The sequence below is a fragment of the Acomys minous genome (assembly GCF_964271855.1).
Source record: "Acomys minous genome assembly, chromosome: 9".
NCBI classification, from domain to species: Eukaryota; Metazoa; Chordata; class Mammalia; order Rodentia; family Muridae; genus Acomys; species Acomys minous.
This window is the reverse complement of record NC_140490.1, coordinates 120,608,486-120,631,764: the sequence shown is the minus strand read 5'-3', so window position 1 is coordinate 120,631,764 and position 23,279 is coordinate 120,608,486. Positions and strand designations below refer to the sequence as shown.

General features: G+C 38.1%; 1 protein-coding gene across 7 annotated transcripts in view; it reads left to right on the top strand.

Annotated features, from left to right (window-relative positions):
- RALYL (RALY RNA binding protein like) overlaps window positions 1-23,279 on the top strand; it is a 651,644-nt gene that overhangs the window by 548,744 nt on the left and 79,621 nt on the right. For all 7 annotated transcript variants that reach the window (XM_084796699.1, XM_084796698.1, XM_084796700.1 and 4 more), the window contains 2 exons: window positions 10,269-10,316; window positions 18,714-18,877. In XM_084796699.1, coding sequence (XP_084652825.1) covers window positions 10,269-10,316; window positions 18,714-18,877 — 212 coding nt within the window. The remainder of the gene's footprint in view (window positions 1-10,268; window positions 10,317-18,713; window positions 18,878-23,279) is intronic.

Below are 23,279 nucleotides of genomic sequence, written 5' to 3'. Positions count from 1 at the left end.
TTTCCTCTGATTGTCTGTGATGGCAGTGTGTGATGATGTGCCCCAGAAGAGGAGAAATTATTATGGAATCTGGTTCCTTTAATCTCAAAGTAACATGTAGAGAGCTCATAAATTGATAAGTGAAAGACACGTATCCGTATCCCAAACTGGTGATTGTAATGGTGTCATAATTCTAATTTCAATACTTAGGCATTCCTATACTCTAATACAAACATTTCAAAAATTAGATACTAGCAGAATAGAAGAAAGTTCCATGAAATTGGAACACTGAATTCACAAACTGTCAGCTGGCTGGCTGCCAAAACTCTGCCTTTTCAGAGTTTATCATGGAGTGAGGCAGCTTTATAAATAGTCAAATGCAATTTCGGCTTCCACAGGACTGTGCAAAATATGCCATAAGATTGAGACCTGAACATTAATCGTGAAGTTCAAGTGAAACACGAGATGGATAGGACCCTCTTGCATTCTGACGTGGGCCCTCCCAGAGTATTTAGGTGAAAACTTCAGTGCCAAGGAAGTCGGATGAATTGGATTAAGTTTAAAGACAAAAGACAAAGATGATTAATGGGAGAGAAGGGATGGCTTGTGATGGGAAAGGCTGATAGAAATGAATTTGTACAGATAAACTGTGGGACAAGAAAAGCAGAGAGCTGGCAAGAGTGGGTCAGATATAAATACAGAAAGACTAGAACCTCAGGATAGCTCCAGAATTGGAATTTAATCTAACTAAATTTTATAAATGAGGAAAATGTGGAGCTTGAGTTACACCCTTTAAAAAATGGATGCATTTTCCACAGCAAGGAGATGTGGCATACGCTGGCAGATGCAAGAATTGTTGAGCAATCGATGAAGTTAATGCTGTGGGAGATGTGAGCTAATATCAAACAGATACTGAGGTTTTCCGCTCTCAGAGCAGTGCCAAGGAAGCAGCAGGTGCTGAGGACTGCTGACGGCCTGAGCCGCTGAGCGATGCAGAGACCAACGGGAGAAAGAGCTGCATGAGAGGAGTCCCTGACCCTGGAGAAGTTCGTACCTTGTCCTACAGACTTTGGGCAGTAACTGACACAACTTTGCTATTGAGCTGTCACTGTAATGTTTTTAGCAAGAAAAGAATGATGGTCAGAGTACATGAGGACTCTTGGGATCCAGACAGGCAGGTCCTGTGGAGCTCGGACATCTCTAAATCAAGCCTGCGAGACCCTTGCAGGTTGGGTTGGTTTGTCTCACCGTGACAGTTTTCTGACCAGGTACACACCACTCTGCTCTTCTTCATTCTCACTACAGTGAGAGAAAATAACCAGGATGCCATGTAAAATCGTGAGCTGGATACGTATGCATTTCTTTTCCTTCATTACAGACCCAGAGATAGAAGAGAAAGATCACGGCCGCTTGGGAATTGCATGTTTTAATACCTTTCCTCGCAGAGTAGTATTTCATGGAGAAAGGTCACCACTGATATTCTTTCAAGACAGACCGTACAAACTCAAAACTGTGTAAACCCACCCAAGAGACAGAAACTTTATTTGCTCTTCCTTCTCACTGATATGCAAACTCCACTCCTCTCCCGAAGCATTGGTGGTGTTTCAGTTGAAGTACAGTTTTAAGTATGTGGAAAAGCTGACTAGAGTAAGCGATGTAAGGGACGTAAACAGCTGTCGTTCTGTATTGTGTCTTAAAACAGGTGTTTTTGCAGCTCAAGGTGCAGTTTATAGGGTTGTTGAAAGTCAGCATAAGCTCCTGATCCTCCTGCAGATCTCGCTCCTGTGGGTTATTTCACTTGCTTGAAGTCTTTTATTTTTTTTTATTTTTTTTAATTAATTTGTTCTTGTTACATCTCAATGGTTATCCCATCCCTTGTATCCTCCCATTCTTCCCTCCCTCCCATTTTCCCCTTATTCCCCTCCCCTATGACTGTTCCTGAGGGGGATTACCTCCCCCTGTATATGTTTATAGGGTATCAAGTCTCTTCTTGGTAACCTGCTGTCCTTCCTCTGAGTGCCACCAGGTCTCCCTCTCCAGGGGACATGGTCAAATGTGAGGCACCAGAGTTCGTGAGAAAGTAATGTCCCACTCTCCACTCTACTATGGAGAATGTTCTACCCATTGGCTAGATCTGGGTAGGGGTTTAAGGTTTACCACCTGTATTGTCCTTGGCTGGTGCCTTAGTTTGAGCGGGACCCCTGTGCCCAAATCTGCCTATCCTAATGTTCTACTTGTAGGTTTCTAGGACGCTCTGGATCCTTCTACTTTGCCATTCTCCTATGCTTCTCTCATCTAGAGTCCCAATAGGATGTCCTCCCCTCTGTCCTTGCCTAGTGTTAGTCTCCTTCCTGTTGCTATGATAATATACCATAACCAAAAGCAAGCGACAGACAGAAACATTTCAGCCTCACTCACCATTCTAGAGAGAGAATTTATAATGGTGGGAGGGGCCACAGGGAAAGGAACAGGAAGCTGAAATATCCCAGCCTAACTGTCCAGAGATATAGCAGGAAGTAGGCAGAAGACAAAGCCAGGCCTCAGTGACTGCGTTTCTTCCATCAAGGCTGCACCTCCTAAAGATGCAATGACCTCCTCAAAGAGCATCATCACTTAGGCACAAGGTGTTCAAGCACACGAGCCTTTAGGAAATCATACTGTCACTCGAACCATTCCAGCCTTCTTAAAGTTAAAAAAACAATCCTAACCCACAACTAGTTAGGATTCAAAACACGTCTACTGAATACTTTGCAATCCTTTAGTGTCCCTCCTCCTCCTCCTCCCCCCCTCTATTCTAACCACACTTGGAGCGGAGTAACGGTTGCCAATGGAAGTCACACTAAGAGATTTACCTCATCAATCTTATTTTTGGAATATATGTACATAGCAAAATTCATTGCCAATACATAGTAAATATACAGTTTTATGTGTCTTCTTTTAAATGAAAAATGAACATATTTGAAGTTTATAAATCTACTCAACTATGAATAGTGTGAATTAGGAATGATTTTATAGGTACAATTGAAGATACTTCTGATTTGCTATAACCTTTTAAAATTCGGCATATATCATATATTTGTGTTTATCTATATGAAAAATGACTAAATGTGACTTTCATTTTGTCCTATCCACAATTGTCTCACATTTTTCTACCATGAATATACATAATTACATACAAAAAGCTAGCTTTTCAACAATTACTTTGTATCCTTCTTTTTTACAAGTATGATAAAAATTACATCATTTCCAACAAGCCTAGTTTGATCTACATCTCTTGAGTAACTTCCTGTTTCTTCTACCTGTGAGATCTCATAGCAGGTGTGGTAGATTGAATGTAATTGGCCTCCATAGACCCGTAGTGAGTGGCACTATTAGGAGGTGTGGCTATGTTGGAGTAGGCGTAGCCATGCTGGAGGAAGTGTGTCACTGTGGGGGCAGCCTTAGAGACATCATATATGCTCAAACTATGCCCATTGTGACACAGAGTCTCCTTCTGCTGCCTGCAAGTCAAGACCTAAAACTCTCAGCTCTTTTCTAGCACCACATCTGCTTACACACTGCTGTGCTCCCCGCCATGATAATAGTGGGCTAATCCTCTGAAACGCTCTCCTTTATCAGAGGTGCCTTATGGTGTGCCTTCACTAACTAAGAAAACTGACATTACTCTGTCTACTCATTTCCTGAACTCTGCTTGTGAGTACAAGCACATGTGTGAATACTTTCTACTTAGATTGGCGTTCCCTGAGGTTCTCAGCTGTCATTATCAATACCTTTGACTAATATACCTGACTTAAAATAAGGACTCAATAACTGATCTTTCAATTTAATTTAGGAGCCAGACACAGTAACTGAGAATGCACTGGTAAGATTTATTATGTGCAGGATGGCTGCTAAGAAACCAGTGATCCGCCTTCTGCTTATGTGAGAGTGTTTATTAATATTCGTAAGATTATGTTTTAATGAAGTTCTGTGAGGCAAAAAAAAAAGTGCCGTGTGTATTAGTATATTCAAATAAAACTGGTTTTATTAATTCAAAGGGATTAAAGTTGATTGCATATATTGTAAAACCCAATCAATTGTGATTTCTTCTATAAATAAAAAAATTAAATTAAATTACAAGAAAGTTATTTGGTCCTCACTTAATCTTCACCAATAAAAGAAATAGTGTGTCTTCATGATCCTAGCCAATTACTTGTACAATTCATACTTCCAGTAAATGTTGAGGAAATCTAAGCTATTAGAATGAAAGCATATAAAAAAAAGAATAAAAGTATATTAGCAAGTACAGTGAATATCTGATTTTAAAGGGATCAGCATGAAATGTTTGTTGATGTTAAGGACTCTACTCACTTTTCCTCATCTCTTACCTGCCTTAGTGACCCGATAAACAAAACCTTTGCGTTTCGTGCTTTTACTTTCTGCCTAGACAGTGCCCTGAACATCCAACTCATTATCACCTTGTTTCCAGTGGTGCCTGAGATTGGATTGTTATACAACACTACTGATATTATAAATGAAAAAGAGTCCTGTCTTATAGGCTCAAATAGTTTAGCTGCAATCAGGATATAAGTTGAATAAAAATTTTTTTTGAAAAAAGAAAGAAATTGAACATGGTCTCGCTTGGGTTATAATAACAGTTCTGTCTACACGATATTAACAAATATTTAACCGGAAAGAGGAATCCTCTGGAGTAGAATTTATTTTCTTTCTATATATGTATTTTTCAACTTTAAAAATGGCCTCTAGTGTGTACAGCAGTTATATTTGGCTCATAATTGATATTCATAAGAATATATGTCATTAATAATCTGAGATGGTTGGGCTTTATATTTCTGATGTTTCCTTATACATGGCATTAGCAATGTCAGCATCCATTTTTATGAGATTCTTACCATAAGTTAGAGAGAGCACATCTTAAGATTACTCATTGTTAATTTAAAGAAAATACATTAAATAAGATTATATATAAAGAACTTTCACAGATTATAGCAGTACTATCCCAAGCAATACCTTTCTTCCACTAAGAGGAAAAAAAAAAGGAATGTGGGCTGGCCTGGATATTTAACGAAAGACCGATTTTTCCTTCCCTGCAATACAACGCTATGATACATAAAACACTTTGCAAATTTGATTACCATCATTTGACAGGTAATTTTAAATAGAGATTTCCACAGTGTGGTGATGGTGGTTGTAGTGGGGGGGGGGGCAGGGAGAAGAGAGAGAGAGAGGCAGAGTCTATGGAAGAATACAGAGGGATGCTGTAGAGGCATAATTGAGGAGACGTGGGCTACAGGGGGTCACATTTCAGATCTTGGAATCTCTTCTTTCTTGGAAATTTAGGGTGATCCCATGGCTCAGGGTCTCAGGCAGTAGTCGCTATGGCAAGCTATTAAGAGAAGAGCAGACTCTGTGTGATTGCCGAGACAGCCACACAGTGTGCACTCTATTCCCTTTTAATTTTGACAGGCAGAATTGAGTTCATGGGGGCAGGAGGTGGGATGTCAGAATCACACACAGAGTAGGACACTTCATTCTAACTCATGACCACACGCGTCTCCTACAGTCAGGACGGAACAGAAAGTAAGTAAGCTAGACAAGATAATTTAAATCGCTGATGAGAAAAGCGAAAATGAAAATTTTCTTCTCGCACACTTTCCATTTCCAGAAGATCCTTACTTTATTGAAGCATTTCTCAAAAGTGCTTTTGAGTATAAACATTATTGTCATCTATATTAATAACTTCTTTATTAATTATCCAGTGTGTCATGGATTATTTTTATAATTAAACTATCTTTTAGAAAAGCTAATAAAAACAATTCACCCATATATTCTTTCTCTTGAACTATGGAAATAGCTCCCCAAACATCTGAATATCTTAAGAATTTCCACTAAAGGAAAAGGATTTTTCCCATTACTCAGTAGCTACTTAATGAATCTCTTATTTCTAGAGTTGTATCTGGTGTACAATTTTCAAATGAAGCTGTCAGAATTAATAACTGCTCAATATCATTCTCTTGATATTATTTCGATTTATATTATTACACATTTATTCTAGACATCACCAGGAAAATGTAGCTAAGAAAGGAAGTGTGAGAGGGGGCATTTGTAACTGTTAAAGTTGAAAATCGAAACTTTTGTGTCATCTTAATCAAAAGCCTTAAAATACTCTTTAATACCTCAGAAAAAGCAATGTCCATGTGATAATGTACTAATGATGTGCTAATATTTATATGACCAATTTTCTTGAGAAATGTGCCACTATACAGAAACCTCCTTAAATCTTTATGAAGACTGATCAGAGTGTGTGTAGGATGAAAGCAGTGCATTTACAAAACAGGCTTAATATAGAGACTTGTTTATGATCACATCTAAGGAATGGCTTCAGACATGCTTGAGTAGATGGCCAACTGCAAGGCCTAATAGCCGGCAAGATGGGGACCGTTTTCAGAGAGATAGGCAAAGAAGACTTTGAAATACATACAATGCAGAAAGGGACAAAAATTCAACTCAACCTCACTCAAACATAAGGCCAGTGAGTTCTTAGGAGCTGATTTGAGCTGGTTCAAAAAGAAAGGGGGGTTGCTCAGTGTGGTCAGGGAGATCCGTGCTTGGTAATTAGGCCTTGTTTAATTTGAGCACCTAGGCAGTGAATGGAAATATCTTTCCCTTTGATTTAAAAAGCACTTAATGATTGTACATGTGTATAGGCCACAGTGTGATATTTCAAAACACACACATGGTGGATAGCAGTCAAGGAAGGTAGTCCCTGCATTCCTCACCTCAGACACCCATCTTTCTTTGTAGTGAGAATGATCATCCCCCTCCCTGCCTTATTCAAAATGGGCGTAAGCCGTCTGTGACTGAAGGGCCATACTCTGCTAGAGCTTCTTAAATTGATCTTGTGACCTCATATAGGGTCACAAAACTGAATGTAGAAGTCATGAATAAAACTGGCAGCAGTAGAAGGTTTCTGAGCAAATGATGATTTGAAAGCAAACGCATCGTGAATCTGAGATATTTTGACAGCATGCATCTGTTCATGCAGTCCATGTGACTTCATTGCAGCCTTGACTCTAAGCATGATGCGCTCACTCTAAACAGTGTGTGCTGTGACATTGTACCCGACCAGCAAATTCCGCCTAAAAACCACTGGCAGATTAGAGACTTTTTCACGCTAATAGCTACAAGAGTTTTACTGCCACTGCTGAAATATAATGGCTTTCCAGGTGCTGTGGAGCATGTCTGCGATCCTAGCACTCAGGGGAGACAGAGACATGTGGATTTATATGAGTTCGAGGCCAGTCTGGTCTACTAGGTGAATCCAGAACAGGCAAGGCTACACAGAGAAACTCTGTCTCAAAAAAAAAAAAGAAAAGAAAAGAAAAAGTATACATAATGGCTTAATTTTATAAAACCAAACCTTTTAGTATCTTCTAGTAAATTTTAATATCTTCCTATTATCATTATTTAGTGTGCAGCAAATTATTATATCATTGTATTACATTTTTAGAATATTTGATCATCAAAATTGCCCCTTGAGTTTATAATGGAAGTTCCATGAAATAAAATGTTTTTATGTTAAATTCAGTTTGTAATTAGGACAAAATTTTTTTAACTATCTCAAATGCCCCTAAAAATGCACTTCTGCAACTTTGATGTGAATCTGAATTCTAACATTGATAAGTATAAATTAAAATATTGATCACCTCAGAAAATGCTGAAAATACTGTACATCTTGCAGTATGAAAGATTCATCCAGGATTTAATTTCTTATGGAAAAGCAAATGTGAATATGTATCATATTGGCACGCAAATTGACCCTAATAAATAGTAAAATTAGATGCATACTAAAGAATCAATTTATAAAATTAACATATAAAATTTTTAGAGTGAAAAGGAGGCTGCAAGTAGAAAAAAAAATTAGGAGCACCTGCTGTAGAATGCCTGCTTGCTTATGCATCCTCTCATATGAGGAAGACAGAAGAGTTAATTCCCTTAACAAGATAGAGTGTACTAGTGACCAGTGGAGGCTGTGGGGCAGGCGGCAAAAGTAAGGACACAGAGGAGTTTCATTCAGATGTCGCCATTGATAATTTTATATCAATGGGAAGGCACCCATGCACTTAAGGAAACTGTCCCTTAGTGGTCAAGCTGAGAGAGCTTTGAAATTACATCCTAGAGGAGTAGAGACTGAGCGGTCAATGTAAGTTTCCTAAAGTCCGTGAAAAACCAGAGGCCACGGCCCTGGAGTGGAGCAAAGCTGGCTGGAGTGGAGCAGACTCGGCTGGAGTGGAGCCAACTCGGCTGGAGCGGAGAAAATCTGACTGAAGCAGGAGGAAGGGGGTTATTTTGACACAACCAGACTGACATTCAGTCTGAGGAAGAAATGATTGCTTCCGGGTCCAAGTGCCTTATTCCCTCCTGACGGCATGCTGTTTACCAAATTTTGAAGCGAGATCACTGTATCTTTTATGCATAGTGAGGACTAAATGGGATTACATAATAAATGTACAAAGAATATCAATTTAAATTAGAATATTTTCCTCTCCAGGTCATTGGCTTACAAACGCATTCTGTTCAAAGTTCTTAAAATGAAATGCTTGGCTTGGCCTTTTTATTTTATTTTATTTTATTTTATTTTATTTTATTTTATTTTGTGGAGACCTCATTGATACTATACAAATATCAGTTCTATTGCATATGTATTTGTCTTTTACCCACATAGTCTAAAAACTCATCAGACACAGACACCTAGGATAAGTGAGCGAGCAGTCTAATGTGAAAAAAGGCAACCCAGTGAAGGTTTAGGCGAGTGTTTCTGTCCGCTTTGCTGAGGATACTCGTTATTCAATGGAGGAAAGTTATGCGTTGTTGCATTAGGAAGGTCCCACCACTTATGTCACAGAGCTTGGTGATAACCAATAGGTTGTCTTGAAAAATCCCTCAGTTAACAACACAGTCATGTCCATGCAAGCAACACAAGCTACAGCAGACACCACTCCACTTACTAATCTGTACTAACAAGCACAGGTGAGGTTTTGTGTTTTGTTTTGTTTTACTTTTTGCTCTCTAAGCAGTGAGTGCATTGGTCTTCTGGGATTGAGAAATAGACACGGCATTCCTGTAGCCAGAACTCAGAATTGTGCAGTCTTCTAGTCACATACTTAATATGAACTAGGGTTTCTCTTAACTTTTCCAAACTTCGACTCAGACCCCCTGTGTTGCATTAGGCAGCACTTAAGGACAGCTGACTCACATAGACATTAAACCTTTTCTTTCTGTAGGCAGTAAATCTGAGGAGATGTGCGTACATTTGCTCTTAAAACCAAGAATGACAATCCCACTTTAATACTGGCTTTCAATTTTTCTGGTATGAAAGTAGTTACAAAATAAGTGATGGTTATAAATATATATATATATATATATATATATATATATATATATATATATATATAATTATCCTTAAGTCATAAAAGGGTTCTGAAAACAGTTAAACACTCTATAAATATGTAATAATATAAATGTATATGTAAAATTTAAAAATTAGTTTAAACAAAAACTTAAATTAAGAAATACAGAATAAAACTACTGCCTTCTATAGTTTATGAAATACATAAACTACGGAATTTAGATTTGTTATTGTTGGGAATACTGAAAGGGTAAAAATTGCTCCAGATGTGGATTCAGGTTTCATCACAAATTGTTCAACTGCCACTTGGTAGCGATAAGAATTCAAGACAGGTGTGATGGTGCACACCTTTAATCCCAGCACTCGCGAAGCAGGGGCAGGCAGATCTTGGTGAGTTCGAGGCCAGCCTAGTCTACAACGTGAGTCCAGGTCAGCCAGGGGTATTACACAGAGAACAAAATGAATTCAGTTGACCACATGGGTCTTCTATACTGTAGTTACATTATACAACAGAGTAATTTTGTTGACTAAAATTAAAATGCATATAAAGTGCCTCACAGAAGATCATTATCCAAATAGATGTAGGTAGTCCTCGCTTTCTATTCTCTAGGAAGCTGGGCTTAACAGCCTCATCACTGAAATTCATGTGTTGAACCCATTTTAATACCATAAATTGCCAATCTGTAATGATAGTCTGATATAATATAGGAAATTGAACATTATTTGATCTCATAATGCCCTTTATAAGCTAATAACATTAAAATGTGTTGGTATAAAGTAACCATTTTGTTTATTCTTGCAATAAAATAAAAAGTGAATATTAAAACAAACATGGTATAAATACATACTGACTGCTGCTCTTTTTTTTTTTCATCCTTAGTGGTTATGTCTTTGACTATGATTACTACAGAGATGATTTCTACAATCGGTATGTGAATTTTTCATCTTCTTTTCAGTAACCTGTATTATCTTCTATGTTATGCATTTTACTTAGTGAAGCTATTAATTAAAATACTTGAAATAAGATTTTATGATTGCAAATTTAAAATGTGAAGTTTCTACAACTGTCACACAGATATATTTATATTTTCTTAGTATTGTTATATATGTTGACATGCAGTAGGTCTTGGAATTAGAATTGAACATTAGAGTTGCTGAAGCCAAAATTTTCGTTGGTAATATTTGAATAACATCTTAAACATTTAATTATTTTCTAGACCAATTGTTGACTTAGAATTCTCAAAGTTGAGAGTTAATATGACTCAGGAAGGAAGGAAGAAAGGAAGGAAGGAAGGAAGGAAGGAAGGAAGGAAGGAAGGACACAACACCTAAAACCCATCCACCTTTCTGACACATTGAATTGATTAGAGCCAGCAGCTCAACAGAACTCCACAAATCCTTTGAGGCTCTGCACTAAAAGTCCAGGGGCAAATGACAATGAGAATTTGTTTTATGTCTTTATGTAAAATTTATCAAAACCATTCCACAGAGAAGAGACATGTGTCCTTTCATCAGGTGACTTAGGATCTGGAGCAAATATCGGTCTTGTGCTCTGTGAGCTACCATGGTTGTTTTTGAGGCTACATCAGCCCAAATGCCTCATTCTAATTGTGCACTGTCTCCTTTCAAGATCTTTGGATATGCAGACCTATTGCAAAGGATCACTAGGCTCCTTTGCCCTTTATCACCTACTAAAAACCTTTCCCCTGGTTTTTATCTAAGTCCCTGGATGCCTTTGTTTTAATAGTACTTGTAGTTAAAGTCAGGGGGAAATGCTTGCCTTATTGTACGTATCCCTTCATTTGTCTGTTTATCCATTTGTCACACACAGCTGATTTGGGCTTTTGTGAGTTAATAGATCCCAAGGGCAAAGGAGCCTCGTGATCCCTTGAGGGTTTCCTTCCCACTTATGAAGAATATTTCATTTCCACAAGACAACCATGTGTCCTCTCTGTGTGCTGTTCCACCTCAGAACTCTGACCGTCTCCTTCACTTGACTTCATGTCTTAGGGCGCATTGGAAATACTACTCCCAGACTGAACTGAGTTCCCTGGGCCCTCTCACATCCAGCTCAGCTCTCTCTCCCATACCTTTTTTGGAAAACTCTAACTTTTGATAGTTTGTTGTTGTTGTTATTGGGTGTTTTGTTTTGTTTTGAGACAAGGTTTCTCTGTGTATCTTTGGCAGTCCTGGACTCACTTTGTAGACCAGGCTGGCCTCGAACTCATAGAGATCCTCCTGCCTCTGCCTCCTGAGTGAGGGGATTAAAAGCATGACCTTGCAGACCCCAGGGGGGAATCTGCTCAAACTATTTTACCAACCAAGGGCAATGCATGCAGTAAACCTTAGAACCCCTATTCAGATCTAGCCAGTGAACAGAACATTCTCCACAGTTGTGTGGAGAGCAGGGACTGAGTCTGACAAGAACTCTGGTGCCTGCTATTTGACCACCTCCCCTTGGTGGGGAGGCCTAGTGGCACTCAGAGGAAGGGTAAGCAGGCTACCAGGATGAGACCTGATAGGCTGTGATCATATGGTGGTGGAGGAGGTCCCCTTCTGTCACAGACCTAGGGGAGGGGACTAGGATGAAAGAGGGAGGGAGGGGGGAATGGGAAGATACAAGCGAGAGGATAACAATCAAGATGTAATCTCAATAAATTATTTAAATAAAAAAATAAACAGAAAAAAAGCTTTCAATTTACTAGCATTTCAAAAACTCTGAGTTTCTCTCTGAAATATTTGATGAAACCTTTGATAGTTTTAAAACTATTCCCTGCTGGAATTTAATGAGGATACAAAACATTGTCTTAATTACACTGAATAAGTTTTCAATTAATGTATGTTATCTAATGGTATATCAAAATTACATAAAATTACATTGTGTTGGTCCCTTTTCTAAGTATTTTCTAAGTGAATTTCAATTTAAATGATTTTTGTTTTATAAGGTAGCAAACATGTTTGACACTAAGACTTCTGAGCTTGTAAAATATCCAATATGCAGTTTTCTCATTGTTAAAGACAAGATACAGACGCCTTGGTGAGATGGGTCAGTAGGTAAAGGCGTCTTCTATGCAAGCCTGGCAGCTTTTGTTCAATTACCAGGACCCACAGAAAGACAGACAAAGAGGACTGATTCCACAGAGTTGTCCTCTGACTTCAGTACATGTGGCACACACTTCCTCTTCTTCCTCTCCTCCCCCGTCTCTCTTCCTCCCTCCTCCCCTCCCTCCCTCTCTGTCTCTCTGTCTTTCTCTCTCCCTCTCTCTCTTTCTCACACACACACACACGTAATTAATTAGTTTTTTATTTAATTAAAAAGGATAGATATCTATTTTACTGTTTATAAAATAGTTATCTAAGGTGGAAGGTGGAAAATAGACCTTACTTTGCAAAGACTGAGGACCTTATGCAGTCAAAATATTATGGAGCCTGCAGTTCTCTGAGGACTTTCCACTGCATACACAAAAAAAACTAACTACAGCCAATTTTCAATGTTACTTGCTTGTCTGATATACAATGTGTTTCGCTTCTAAGTATGCAGTAGGTAATCATGATTATGTTACTAACAGGCTATCCAAACAGTATGTGCTCTCATTAGTTTCTCTTCCTCTTTTCAAACACTTGGCTAAGAGAGACATAAGCATCTGCCAGTAGTGGCTTAGCTCCCTGTAAACACAGAATCCCACAAAGGGAAACCAACCAAGAAGGGCTGGACGAGATACATGGACCTGGAGGCATGGCAGCAGTCAAACAATTATTCTGCCTACGATATGCTCAGCTTGTGTTTATGTAGGCTTTCCCCAAATATTTTGTACAGTACTGCAAACTGGGGTATGTTACTTAATATGGCAAAACCTGCTGTTTGTTACATTCTTGTTTTTCATTTGTAAAATTATGTAATAACTAGCAATATTCCTACTATGTTTCCAGTGCTGAATCAAGGTCAAATGTTGGCATAAATTAACAACATTAACAATGATGGTAAATGTGTGTTATACTGCCATTTGTGTGGCCATGTCTACACATCAAGGCAATAAGATCATCACGCGAGAGTGGTTCCATCACAGGCCATGGTCATGCCTTTGATTGGCATTTCAGTTGTAGCTCAGCACTCCTGCAGAGAGATAGTGAAATGAGCGTGGTGTTATTTCTTAAGATCATGCTTCTTTGTTTAGGAAAAAATTAAATAAATGACACTGGTTATGTTTAGCAGAGACACTTGCTTAAAAAAAAATCTTTGCTAAATAAGAATTAAGAATCTGAAAGGGCAAAACAAAAACATTTTAGCATAATCAAATTAGCAATCCCAAGAAGCAAGGCACTTGCTGATATTTAAATTGACTGTACAAAATGGGCCTTGCTGAGCTAAAGCCATGAATAGGACCTACAAGGAGGAGCACTGCTATACGTGTCTTGGAGGGTGTGTGAAGAAACAAATGACACAAGTCCTTCCAGCTGGATCCTCCTGCTGCTGTTGGAATAAACTGCTATTGCCAGGGTAGAGAATCAAAGCAGAGGTGATAGTACCAACGGTAGGCCTAACAAATGTTTCGTTTTCCTGATCCATGTTGAATTCCTGTTCTAGCATACCCAGTCAAATGGGAAGCCGGAAACTCGCACTGCAGAAACATGGTCCCGGGGAACCACAACCCCACCTGTGGCTGCAGGGAGGTCGCCCTTCAGAGGCAACGGCTTCATACGTGATTCATAGATGTTCATATTTCCACCCCACGTCTGCATGTTCGGGGGTGTTAATGTAATTGGGTGACTCGGGCCCAGACATAGTTTTTTCTTGTACTTACTCTGAGTATTGCATTGAAAAAAAGCAAATATCTAATATTTTTTCAGCCTTCACTGGTATTTTCTTTAAGGAAAGTTGATACAGCTGAATGCAGGCAGTTGTATATTAGGAGAACCAAGCATTGACCTAAATATGCTTGCAAGTAAAGTAAAAAGAGATTTGCCCCAAGCATGCCGAGTGCTCACAGAAAATGTCTTCAGTTTCTGAGTAATTGGCAGTTTAATCCAATACTTACTTTAGTGCCACCAAAAAAAAAAATGCCCAAAAAACAAAAAACACACACATACAAAACAAAAACAAACAAACAAAAAACCACCAAGTACTTTATACACACTAGTGAAGAATAAAGTTCTGTAAGACAAAAACAACAACAACAACAACAAACCTAACATGCATGTTTCACAATATACACAAGCTGTATATTGATAAAATGATTGAAAATGGTCAGTGTTCAATTCTGGAATATTCTGACCCTGTATTAATGAGCTAAATAAAAAGTACTACAGTTTACATTAAATTACATTAAAGTGAAAACCTGCAGAAATGGTCATTCAAATTTGCAACTATTTGCCTTTGAAAGCAAGGTCAGGAAATATTTGCATACAAACAAGAGGAACCAAACTGAAAACTTTATAGAAGTTTAGTAATTAATAAAAAATAAATAAAAGCAATAAAATTGCCCACCTCATAGTGGTGACTTCTGAGAATAATTTGTTTTGATTTTGTATGTAGACCTTCTTATAAATGAAATGAGCATTTTAACTTGTCTAATGGACTTTGTCTGAAGTCAAGTGTGCTTAAAGTAGAGTTTAAGGATGAAACAGGATACAGCAAAGATAGTGCTATGAGAAGCCAGCCTCTGAGCAGCTTCTACTCCATATTACATTTTGTTAGCAATAACTATATTGCAAAAAAAAGTTTGATTCATGAGTAGAGAAAAGAAATAAGTATTTTCAAGAGGGAAATTTAGGATCAAATGGATATTTATCAAAGCTCTTGAAATTATCATTGAAAGTTTATCACTTGGTTATAAAATATATGCACATTTTAAACTTTTAGCCTTCAACCTCTTTTTTTTTAATTTTTGAAATCTTACTAGTTATTAACAAAAAACCCTCACCAACTTGGCTTTTATTTAGTAGAGCTTATATTTAAAAAAATAAATGCATCAAAAACATAAATAAAGTCATTTAGGAAGCTTGAGAAATTTTTTAATATAGCAGACAGATATATCTTTTGTTTATGTTTATATATATATGCTATAGTTTTGGTTATGGGAAAAAGGTATAAATAGATAAAGGGAGAACTCAGAAGACTATAGCATTTGCCCCATTGGAAAAAGTTGAGGGACATGGGCTTTGTTTATATATTTCCCCAAACACCATTATTGCTAAAGCCTAGCAATAAACTATTCTCAGAGAGAGGAAGGTTATATTCGCTTTCTATACCTATGTTAATATGGCACTAAATCACTTTTATCCATAGCACACCTGCCTTGATGAGAAGGGATGAAAACTAATCTCCTTCTAAGAGACAAGCTACGACAATCTTATCAACCAAAATTAGGCTTATCATCTTTTAACTTTTGCTTAGAAATACTATCATCAATCTCTATTTTTATTTAAAGCAAATAAGAGTCACACACAATAAGTTGACTTGAAACTTGTAAATTTTTCTGTAAAGAACTCTGAAAATTCTTCTAAGGACTGTACTTACACTAACTCTTATTACATTTATTTCACTGGCAAGTAGAAGAAAGAGTTTTCAAGCATTCGTTTTAAAATTAACTTTGGGAAAGGAACAATTATATGTTCGGCTTCATAATAACCCTTATCTATTCAACAAGTATTAGAAGACACTTTTTTCTATAATAACCTAATAATAACCACTATTAGGGAAAATTAAGGATACCTAAAGGAAAGGAGTAGAAATGTACTTGTGAGAATGAGTGAAATTATACAGTGATGATAGAAGCCATTTAAAGGATTTGAACCAACCTTTGAAAGTCTGATTCCATCGCATTGTGCTGGCTGTAGTTTCTGTATTCAGCCTGTAATTTCAAATGAGCTGTCCTAATTCCCAGTGCTATTTATAAAGATAAACTAATTTAATTTACTGTAGATAAATTTTTCTGTTGAAAAAAAGTTTGTTTCCTTCTTCCTCACCTGCCCCCCACATATACTACCCTCTGTATTTAGAAACCTTAGCCCAACTCCCAAGGCCAGAAAAACTGACCCCTTCCCATCTGTCATGTTAAATTTTATGCATTAGAGCCCAATGTCCTTCCTTATATTTGAAATAAACTCAAATGTGTCCAGAGATATTTAAGACAGCTTCCACTGGCATTAGATATTATAAAAATGAGAATTTTGCCCACACTTGAGGTGTCCATGCCTCCTTTTCATCTCGTTAGTGTGTCACATATGATTTCAAAAACACTTAGGATTCCTACAGTCACATCAGAGTGGCAATGGAGTTGGTGAAAATCCCAAGGGATTCTTTGAAGAAAGCCACTTGCCTTTGAGAGATGAGAGGAGCGAAGACCCAGCACTAGACAAAGATTCTGGAACGCAGCACATAGAGAGTGCTATAAAACATCGACAGGTGTTTCAGGGGCCGAGAAGACATTGCTAAGGGTTGGAGGGCATGGTAATTGGAACGGCAGTGACTATGGAAGCTCATTTGCTCAGCACATCCACCACAGAGTTCTTACCTCTCTGTGTATCTCTTTGTGCTCTGGGGATTTCCTCCACCCAATTATTAGGTTTTCTTACTTAGTGAACCTCCTCAATGCATGTGAAAACATAGGGAAATCTCTTACCTCAAATGGTAATTTCTGACCTGAAGATGAGCTAGATGTCATATTTTCCTTTTCCTGATAGCCTTGGGTATTGTGTTTTGGTCCACTGACTTAGGGACCTCTGTGATTTCACCTTATAAATAAGTAATGTACACTTTGTTTTGTGATTGAAATGAGGGGCAAATTTTCTTGACCCTTCTGCTTCCCAGCTCTCTGTTGGTGTGGATTATATTCACAACCCTTTCTTCCTCATCCAGGTGTAGACTTTGAAGAAAACCCTGGTGTGCTGACATCCACTGCTCTTTGCCAGCAGGTCCTCGGCTCTATTGGACTTTGACAGTTCTCACAACATAGGGCCCCTCTGGACCTCTGTCACATTTGACTTCCTTTCTAGGCATGTAGGAGATGGTCTTTGTGTTAAAAGTTTCCTTTTTAAACTTAAACATTACCCTTTTATTTTATCATGCAATATCTATAAATGGATTTTTACCAGACCAGTGAAAACAATTTTATACTTTTATTATGTTTCATGTATTATTTTCCCAAAAGAGTGTTATATTTTCAGAAGCATATGTACACAGATATTCTTTTATGAAAAACTTCTTGTAGAAAAGTTTTAATTATGTTTTTCCTATTCTAGTTTCTCTTCTCTGAATTTTATATTGTCTTATTCTCTGAATGTCACATTGATTTATTCATTGACTGCTTTAAATCAGTTGCAAAATTAAAATTCATATAATGTTATCAAAAATAAAATATATAACAATCATGAATATAAATCAACAATGCCTTTTCTTTTGTTCTGGGTAATATAACTATATATCTTGTTTGTTAGTACGTATTTTAAAAATTAATGAGTAAGTATAACCTAGCATTTTGTCACTAAGCTGTTATGCTTCTCAAATATGCTATCATATAAAATGTTGATGCATATAAGTATGCAGAATAAATCATATGACTCACATATTTCTCTATGTGAGCTAACATCCACATACTTTTATTCCTTTTGGTGTTTGATGGAAATATATTTTGTGGTAAAATCATTTTTTTCTTTTAGTCAGAGTAGGAATTTTATTGATTTTCTTTTCAGCTAAAAAACATGTTAGTAGCTAACTCTACAAATGACTTTATTTTAATTTACATTCCTGGAAAACAGTCAGAATAATGGCATGTTCTAATTATCAGTTCCTTCTAATGATACAGCCAACATATTTGAACCCCCGTGCTAATTCTGTTTTCTTTAAACCCAGCCTTGGTCAGAGGTGGGTCCTTAGGAGGCTGGGCATCATTCTGACATGGTCCGTATACTTCCTTCCATCTACGCTGAGGACTCTGTTTGCCGCTTTGTTCATGATTTTGTGCAACCATTCCACACTCAGTGCAATATAAGTTTCCAGGGTACAAGATGGTATATGTTCAGTATTAGGGTAAATTTGTTTGTTAAGGAAATATATCAGGGGACAAAAGTCAGCTTGAGTTGGACAGATTTCATACAGCTATCAGAGCAGAGCCCTTCCATATGTTACGAAAGTTGAGAGCCATGTCAAATTCTAGCAAGCAGAGAGAGCATTTTGTTGCTTTCTGAAAAATACACTGACTGATAAATACCTTGTCCAAATAGTAAACATTTGCCATAACATTTTACTAGAACGTCACCTGAATAATCCATGTTTCATATAATATTTAAGCATCTTACCAACTTTCAACGATCTGTGTTTGCGAAGGTTGTTTGATTACCATGGGCGTGTGCCTCCGCCTCCCCGAGCCGTCATCCCACTTAAGCGTCCCAGAGTGGCAGTCACCACCACGCGCAGGGGTAAAGGAGTCTTTTCCATGAAGGGGGGATCCAGATCTGCTGTTGGTGGGTCATCTTCATCAGGCTCTAAATGTAAGTAACACACCTGTTCTATTTCCCTGTCGGTAACGTAGGAATAACCATCATCACATAAAGACCTATAATGAATGGTTACCTGGTAGTTATTAGCGCAACAACGGCAATAATTATCTATTCCTGATTCTCACCACGTTGCATAGAGTAGACAGGTAATCAAAAAGGTAACCCAGAACTGATTGTAATGGAATTTTTATCATTGTAAATTACAGTGTGCTCTCTGCCATATATAGAGCCTGGAAATAGAATGTGTTGCTGTTAATAAGGAAATACCATCACTTGAAAAGAGTATAGACTATTTTCTTTTCAGAGAAAGATGTGAAAAATATCTACATTGAATACTTTAGAATCAGAATAATTAGATTAAAACTGGACAAATGATTCAATAGAGCTTTTAAAGTATAACTTACCAACTACCTGGGTCGTTTGAAATCATATGAATCTGATTATATATTTCCTAAATAATTAAAACATTGTACATGATTTCACGTAAGTCAGTAAAATGTAAAGACAACAGTTGTCTAACTAAGCATGTATGTTTGAAAGTTTCCTATGGACTGACTGAGAAAATCTCTACATTTTCATTAGGATACAATGGCTAAAGAAAATAATACAAAATTTTCTGTCTTCCTTGAAATTATATTTTAATTCAGAAAAAGTAGAGATAAGATGATACACTGGGCGGATATAAAAACAGAAGTCTTAGAGGAAGCTGGGGAAGCTATCGTTCACGTGGTGGCCTGCGGCTGTCTGCACCCAGGGATATTTGGACAGAAACCTGAGACCTGAGGGGCAGAAGGACAGACTCTTAGCACACCAGGCAAGCCAAGGGATGGTAGTCAGACATCCAAACTGTCAAAGTTGAACAGCAAAAAAACCGCTGAAGCCAAAAAAAGCGAGACTGGAGACTGTGGCTAAAGACAAGAACACAGTGCCTGCCCCAGGGCAGCTAGATAGGAGTTATGCTTAGTCCATATCACAAGACATGGGAGACAAACGTCCCATCTTTACTGCTAAGCAAATGTGTGGCTTTTCCTATGGAAATGTAAAGACGACAGCAAGCATTTATTCGACCCAGATCTAGTACTAATGACAGACCAAAAAAGCAATTCTGTCCAAGTCCATCTTAGTGAGTCAATGAGTTTATTAGGGCTACAGGAGCATGGATGTGTGGTTATTCATAGGAGTGTTGATGACTTAAAAGCAGCCATGTCACTTAAAGGCACCTAGCATAGGTGATGTTTTAAGAAAGCTGCATGCCTCCAACTCCCTGCATGATTTGCACCTCAGTTACATACACACACGCGCACACACACACACATACATATGTGTGTATTTATGTCACATATACATGTATATATTTATGTATATATTACATGTACATATATTATAGATAAATGACAGATAGATAAATGGAGCTATAGCTTGTTTAAGCCTGGGTTGGGAGGGAGCAGGTATATATCTTGTAAATGACAGAAGCTTCCAGAGACATGCAAGTTGTGTTTGGTGCCTGAGTCATAGAGACCTTCTCTTCAAAAGGAAATGTGTCCACACAGAGAGAACAGCTACGTGACAGTAAGCACGGTCACAACCAGAAGCCAGGCATTTGATTCTCACACCAAGACGTAGATGACACTTAGTGCCACATCGTTAGAAATATTAAAGCTCACCATCAAATTATTCTATTTTTCTGTAAATGTGACCTATGAAATAGTTCAAGAAGAGCCAACAAATGCTTTTTGGACACTCAAGTTTGCTACATTCCCTGAGCTTCAGATAATGCAGCCTCCACAGCAAACATCTTTGTGCATGCCCTTATCAAGTTTATTCTGTGAGTGGGTGATGTGAGTTTTGTTTTGAGTCAGCATAAGAGAGCATTCGTGTCTTGTAAATACCTAAACATTCTAATGTGCCTTTAGATGGTCATTAAGAGTTAGCAGAGCTATTGAATTTGCTCTTGGGAGAACATGAAGACCAGGTTTCACTCTGGGTTTGAATCATTTTTTTTTATGTTAAACTTTTAAAAAAGAGAAGTATCAAAATCACTATATACTTTTGTCCCGAGCTCACTGGTACAGAGATGTATCCACAGAAACACCACTGGCCTCAGAATATTCAGCTCAGCATTGAGTCTCACCTCAACTCTGCAGGACATTTATCATCCCTCACCTCAAAGCCTAGGGTGCAACAGCTCAGCGTAAAGTGTGTGAGCAGAGATGGCCCCTCCTGGTTTTGGAGGCATTGACTTAAGAACACACTTGGTTTATGACTTGGCCATTTTATGGCAGGTGCAACCTTATAAACCTCACCTGCTGAATTGTCCTTGCATTACTAGCAAGAGACTGAGATAAACAGGAGCTTTTAAAGGTTGCTTGGAAGCCAGTACCTCAATATTAAAATCATTTACTTAGCCCTGTTCTCCTTTTATTTAAATTTTTATTTATTATCAACCTTTTTAAATTTCTAGATATATTGAGAAGATAAGAACTGCCAACTTCCCTTTCAAGATCATATTAAGAATTTCTCTTAGGTCTAAAACAATGATTTCTACACAAGCAGACTGTTTTCTCCTGTGCCATAGAGCCATGTTTGGTATTAAATAGGGTGCAGATTGAAACATACACATCCTCTTTAGAGTTGCTTTCATGGCAGCAGGTTTATATATGCAATCCCGAAACTTCTGGACGTCTGTAAAGTCTTCCATGTACATCATGTGCATGCCTCATTTTCTTCCTTAGGTGTTTCTATGTACTTAGAGGAAAATAATATGTAATTCTATTTTAGTATTTCTAATAGCTGTAACCTCAAATACCATATATATAAGTTTATTCATTATTCATGAATATCCTGCTAATATTCTCATCTGTAGAATCTTCCCATTCTACACGTGTGAAAAGGCAGAAACATTCTGCAAACCACAGAGTTATCAGTAACAGAGGCAGGAGCCACATCACAAGCTTCTGGTGCATGGCATAAGTGTCTGAGTTTGTGCCTTTCCAGAACTGTAATTGTTATAATATATAATACTGAACTTGCTATTTTAACCTTGAATTTTACTTTGTGTGATGCTTTTACTTCGTGCTTGCCATCTGGATCTTTGGGTTGCATTTCCTTTCTTTCTTTCTTTCTTTCTTTCTTTCTTTCTTTCTTTTTTTTTTTTCTGTCTTGCTTCCTACATCAATTTCCTAAAGTTGTAACAGTTGGAAGCCGGGCAGACTAGAGGAACAGGGATGTAGAGGCTGTACATCCAGGCCTTCTAAGACTGTGATACAGCACAGTCTGCTCTATATTCACTCTCTTCTCTGCTCAGAAGTAGTTCTTTTACATCCTTCTATAATATTTCACCATATTTTCCCCTTTCCTCATTTTTTTCAATAAACATCCTCCTTCCAATGTACCCAATATTTGTGTTTTTCCCCATTAAGAAGAATATACTTTCATGCCCAAATGTTTGTGGATAATTAGTCATCCACTAGAGCATGGTTGACCTACCTACCCTCTTAGAACTCTCTCCTCCCTCGCCCTCCCTTCTCCCTTCCCTCTCCCTCTCCCTCCTCCTCCTCCTCCTTCCCTCCCTCCCTCCCTCTCCCTCCTTTCCCCACCTCCCCCTCCCTCTCCCTCCCTCCTTCCCTCCCTCCCTCCCTCCCCTCCCCCCCCCACCATGAGCTATCAGCTACCCACAGCTTCTTGCCAAGGGCTGAGGTTTCCGGCCACATGTCCTCTCTGTTCTTGGATTTGGTCTGGCTTGGACTTGCACAAGTCTTGTCCATGCTGTCGTAACTGCTGAGTTCACATGTGTATCTGAGACACTGTTTCCATCCCCATGGCTCTTGCACTCTTTCTGCTTCCTTTTCTGCATGATACTTGGACTTTGGCAGGAAGGGATGTGGTATACATGCTCCATGCAGGGCTGAGAACTCCAGGGTCTTCATCTTGGCCGGTTGTAGGTCTCCAGTTTATCACCATCCACTGAAAATTGAACTTTCACTGGTGAGCATTGAGAGAGGCAATAACCTAGGATTATAATGAAAAGTAATTAGAGGATCATTTGATACCATGTCCATTTAACAAAATAGTATTATTAGTTTCTTCCCTAGAATCTATGTCCCATTTATGCATTGGTTCTTCAACTGATAATTGTACCAGGTTTGAGTTTCGTCTTCTGAAACAGGGCTTCTCCAATCAGAACACGGAACTCACTCACATGCTTTGTACCAATGTCGTAACAGTGGTTGTCTTTCTAGGCCTGTCATTATTATAGCCCACAAAGTTCACAGAGGGATAAGCTTTTTTCCTCCGGTAGGATGCACAGCACCTTCCATCACTATGAAAACTAGCCAGTAGAGCTGAGGCTTCCTGATTAGTACCAGCTCGTGTCCTTCATATCCTACGACTCAGG